This window comes from Panthera onca, chromosome A1, assembly GCF_046562875.1.
Source record: "Panthera onca isolate mPanOnc1 chromosome A1, mPanOnc1 haplotype 2, whole genome shotgun sequence".
In the NCBI taxonomy this organism is placed as follows: domain Eukaryota; kingdom Metazoa; phylum Chordata; class Mammalia; order Carnivora; family Felidae; genus Panthera; species Panthera onca.
In genome coordinates, this window is record NC_138339.1 from 117,741,072 (window position 1) to 117,746,591 (window position 5,520).

The following is a 5,520-nucleotide window of genomic DNA, read 5'->3' on the forward strand; positions in this document are numbered from 1 at the left end:
AGTATACTACATTAAAAACTTTGAGTGTTGAATAAATGCTTGCTGAATAAAAGCAGTAAAATACTAATGTATAAATTAGTGAATTTTGAGGTACATGAATTTTATCATGTTTTCTATTGTGATCCACATGTGTATAGGTGTATTGCAGAAAATTTCAGAGTCAATTTTAGTTGGCTGTAAAAATACCAAAAAATTCAAATTGTTTCTACCTCAAATTTTGAACTTCACTCTAATGTTGTATTTGTTATAGGCATGTGCTGATAAACTGAAAAGAGAAATAGAGCTTTATGGTTGCCCCCCTGATTTTCCAGATGAAGAAGAGGAAGAGGAAGAAATCAATGTTAAAACAGAAGATGTAATAATTAAGGATAAAGCCAAAGGAAAAAAGGTTTGGTGGTTAATAATATTTATTTTGGTTGAAATTTTATATTTGTCTAATTTATATTTGTCTTTTTTTTTTTTTAATGTTTATTTACTTTGAGAGACTGGGGGAGTCTCTCAAATGGGGGAGGGGCAGAGAGAGGCAGGCTCTATGCAGTGAGCACAGAGCCTGAGGCGGGGTTTGATCTCACAAAACATGAGATTACAATCTAAGCCGAAATCAAGAGTCAGACGCTTAACTGACTGAGCCACCCAGGTGCCTTGTCTAATTTATCTTTGTATTTTCAGGACTTAGCACATAAAAAGTACTCAGTAATTTTGAAAAAGTAACAAAGCCAGAAATTATTTTTCTGACTTTTCGATGGCCCTTTTCCCCCCCTTTTGCTTTTTTCAGCAATAAATTTTAGATTTAGAGAAGAATTGCAAGGTAGGGCGGAGTTCCCTCATGATCCCCTAAGTTCCCATAAGGTTACATCTTATATAACCATGCACAACCCTGAAAGCTAAGAAATTAACATTTGAACAATCCTATTTACTGAACTACAAACCTCATTTGACTTTGAACAGTTTTTTCATTAACACCCTTATTCTGTGCAGGTCTAATCCAAGATTCCACATTGCATTTACTTGTCACATCTCCTTAGTATGTCTCCTTAGTCTCTTCCATCTTTGTCTTCCTTGATTTTCACACTTCTGGAGAGTGCTGGTCAGATAATTTATAGAATGTCCCTCAATTTGAGTTTGTTTAATGCTTTCTCATGAGTCATGAGTTGATTGAGAGGTGACATGTCCTCCTCATTGCATCGTATCAGTGAGCGTATGATATTGGTATCTCATTACTGGTGATATTAACCTTGATCATTTGGTTTAGGTGGTGTGTGTCAGGTTTTTCTACTGTAGGGACTCCATTTTCCCCTTTGATTTGTATATATTTTGAGAGATACTTTGAGGCTATGGAAATAGTACTCTTTCTTTCTTTCTTTCTTTCTTTCTAATGTTTATTTATTTTTGAGAGACAGATCATGAGTGGGAGATGGGCAGAGAGAGGGGAAGACACAGAATCCTAAGCAGGCTCCAGGCTCTGGGCTGTCAGCACAGAGCCTGATGCAGGGTTCGAACCCATGAACTCTGAGATTGTGGCCTGAACCGAAGTTGGACGCTTAACCGACAGCCACCCAGGCGCCTCAATATCTTCTTTTTAAATATTTTGTCATTAATTTTAGCATTCATCTGTGGATCTTGCCTGCCTGCTATAGTTATTACTGTGTTCTTTTTTTTTTTTTTTTTTTTTTTTTAATGTTTGTTTATTTTTGAGAGAGGGAGAGAGAGAATTCCAAACAGACTCCACACTGTCAGTGCAGAGCCTGATTTGGGGCTTGAACTCATGAACTGTGCGATCATGATCTGAGCTGAAATCAAGAGTCAGATGCTTATTTGACTGTGCCACCTAGGCACCCTATTACTGTGTTGTTCTAATAGTGATTTTCCATTTCCCTCATTCTTTCTCCATTTATTACCTAGAATTCTTCTGAAAAGAATAGTTGTCCTCTCTTCCCCAGTTACTTATTTATTCATTCCCTTTTTATATCGGTGTGGATTCATGCATATTTATTTTATTCTTTGGGTTATACTCCAGTACTCTCTGGTGTTTGGGGGTTGTTATTGTAATTACTCAACTTGTTCTGATTTTGGTCATTGAGAGTCTTTTATGCTGGCTCCTGTGGCCCTCTGACATGCTCCCATCTTTTTTCTTTTCTTTTTGAAGCCCTTTATTATTTTCTGGTGCCAAGATACTACAGCCTTGTCTTATATTTTCCCTGTGCCAGCCCTGCAATCAACCACATCCCCACGGAGGCCTGTTTCCTTTAGTTGAGAAATGGTATTTAGAAAACTAAGTTCTGAATGCTAGGTATACTCACTGTAGCTCCTTTCAGTAGAAAGAGCAAGGAAATATATATATTAATCCTGGTAACCCACATATATGCACCTGTCTATAATAGTTCTTTATCTCTATATATGTTTAAAAAGTTCTTACTGTGAGGCACCTGGCTGACTTATTTGATAGAGCATGTGACTCTTGATCTTGGGGTCATGAGTTTGAGCCCCACAGTGGGGTTAGAGTTTACTTCAAAAAAAAAAAAAAAAAGTTCATACTGATAACTTTGGCTCCCTGTTAGCACCATAAGGCTCATTCTAACATTCTCCCTTTGCCAATTTGTGACTTCTTTCTCTGACATTGAGAAATCTGGCCCTCATTATTTATAGTATATAATTTATTCAATCCTAGTCTACTGGTAGTTCAGAACTGCTTAACCCATACTCCTGGGAGGAACAGTTTTACCAATTAAAGTACAGTGTTTGTATATACTTTTTGTTCTTAGAATCTAGTCAACACATTCTTTTCCAAAGTTACTTTTTTTTTTTTTTTTTTTTTTTTTTTTTTAGTAAGCTCCGTGCTGAACATGGGGCTCTTGAAGTCAAAGTCCCTGAGATCAAGTCGCATGTCCTATTGACTGAGCCAGCCATGCATCCCTCCAAAGTTGCTTTTATTTATTTTTTAAATTGTTTTTATTAGTTATTTTAAAAACAAATTTTTTTTTTTAATGTTTATTTACTTTTGAGACAGAGATACAGAGAGTGAGCAGGGTAGGGGAAGAGAGAGAAGGAGACACAGAATCTGAAACAGGCTCCAGGCTCTGAGCTGTCAGCACAGAGCCTGATGTGGGGCTTGAACCCACGAACTATGAAATCATGACCTGAGCTGAAGTCAGACGCTTAACCGACTGAGCCACCCAGCTGCCCCTTTATTAGTTATTTTTGAGAGAGAGAGTGTGAGCAGGGGAGGGGCAGAAAGAGCAGGGGACAGAGAATCTGAAGTAGGCTCTGTGCTGACAACAGTGAGCCTGTTGTGGGGCTTGAACCCACGAACCATGAGATCATGACTTCAGCTAACGTCGGATGCTCAATCGATTGAGCCACCCAGGTGCCCCCCACTCCCCGACAAAGTTACTTCCAAAACTCCTTTTTTTTCCACTCACTTCAAAGTGTGGTTGTATCATATATTAATAATACTGTTTGATACATTTGTCACAGTCTGCATTTCATCTTTGGTTCCTCCCATATCCTGGTTGATTTTTTAAACAAATGTATATACAATAAAATTCAATCTTTTTAGTAGATAGTGGTGTTGGTTTGACAAACACATGGAGTTGTGTTTCTTTTTTTTTTTTTTAACTTTTTTTTTAAATGTTTGTTTAATTTTGAGAGAGTGAGACAGAGTGTGAGTGGGGGAGGGGCAGAGAGAGAGGGAGACACAGAATCCAAAGTAGGCTTCAGGCTCTAAGGTGTCAGCACAGAGCCTGACGCAGGGCTCAAACCATGAGATCATGGTCCAGCTGAAGCTGGACTCTTAACCAACTGAGCCACCCAGATGCCCCTGGAGTCGTGTTTCTAACCCCACAGTACCATACAGAGTAGTTCTATCACCTCCCAAATTCCTTCCCTGTCTTTATAGGTTTATAGTTCAACTCCTTTACCCACCTCCAATGCCTGACATTTGGTTGCCTTTTTGATATTGGTAAATATTAGAAGAGGGCAAAACTCTTGTCAGTAGCTTATTCATAACTAAAAAAGATACATATGGCATTAGGAAGAAGGAAATCGAGCTTGGTGCTGACATCTTCTCTTTGATGATAATTCTTTATGGTTTCAACGATTTAGTTACCTCTGGTGTCAAGGTCTTAATATCAGACTGTTCGGTTTGACAGACAGAATAGCACATCTCAATTCGTTAGTAAGCTGACATATCAACAGTATGTTTTGGAATAGAAAAATTACTACTAAATGGGATTATTTACTTAAAATGATTGTGGTCCTAGAATTTGGTAATCATTTGTTGGTTGGTTCTTGATGGAGTTTGTTTTTACTGGTTATTTTCAGAGTAAAGCTGCTGCTAAAGCTGGATCTTCTAAATATCAGTGGAACATTATGAAATCCCTTGGTCTGTCTGATGAAGAGATAGTCAAATTTTCTGAAGCAGAACATTGGCTTGATTATTTCCCACCACTGGCTATTGAGGATCTGAAGAGAATGGGCTTGAAGGTATGTCCATCACCCCTATAGTTTAAGAAAATATGAAGAACACATTTGTATTTATGTGATTTCTGTGAGTTTGGACCATCTCATAATTTAGAATAATTTATTCCACCTGTATTCCAGTAATGAATTAGTTCTGTTATTGTTATGGGCCTTGATGTAAGCAGCGAAGTACTTTAATATTTGTTGTATTGAAAATGTTTTAATATGTTAGCAGTTAGTAGAAGGGAATTCTGTTCAAAGACTATGAAGAAGGCAAAGGTTAGTTTGTATATTTAGGAATACACAAAGGTGTTATTTAAATGTTCCTTCTTAACTTATAATTTCTATATGTTTGTTATATGAATATGTGTGCTTAAAAACTTTTACAAGTTAATATAATTATAATATATATTTAATAGGTGGAACCTGAATATTGTTCTCCTTTTAATGTTTGATATAATTTTAAGTTGGAAAATAAAGAGTGAAAGAGTAAATAATTGGTGGGAGTTTTTATTCATAGAAACTATACACATTTCTCAAAAATCATGTATTTTCTTTTCTGTAGGTCGACTGGCGTCGCTCCTTCATCACCACTGATGTTAATCCTTACTATGATTCATTTGTCAGGTGGCAGTACTTAACATTAAGAGAAAGAAGTAAAATAAAATTTGGGAAGCGGTGAGTTTGTTGTCCTTCAGTATAATAAAGAAAAATTTCACTCTGCATTGTAATTCAGTGACCGATAGATACTAGCTTCTTTTTTTCATTATCCTTTCTCTTCTTATAACTTTTTTCCTTTTTGTTCTCATGTCTCCTTTGTTTTCCTTTTTGTCTTACCAGCATTTTAGTGTTTTACCAGTGTTTAATGTGTCTGAGCTGCTAAAAAGAGGGAGAATAGGAGTATTGGCTGTTATGATCTCCCTAATTCTTTTCAGTATTTTCAGTCAAGCAGAAAAATAATTTTATATATGTGTTAGTTTATCTACTTTTTCTATAAATTGTTTAAGATTCTTCCTTGATTCTATGGATTAATTAAAAACTATGTGTGCTTCATAACTGAAT

At 36.4% G+C, this 5,520-nt stretch overlaps 1 protein-coding gene across 1 annotated transcript in view; it reads left to right on the forward strand.

Annotated features, from left to right (window-relative positions):
- LARS1 (leucyl-tRNA synthetase 1) overlaps nucleotides 1–5,520 on the forward strand; it is a 77,211-nt gene that overhangs the window by 17,356 nt on the left and 54,335 nt on the right. Inside the window, exons 5-7 of the mRNA XM_060635831.3 lie at nucleotides 251–388; nucleotides 4,321–4,482; nucleotides 5,024–5,136. Of these exons, the coding sequence (XP_060491814.1) occupies nucleotides 251–388; nucleotides 4,321–4,482; nucleotides 5,024–5,136 (413 nt within the window). The remainder of the gene's footprint in view (nucleotides 1–250; nucleotides 389–4,320; nucleotides 4,483–5,023; nucleotides 5,137–5,520) is intronic.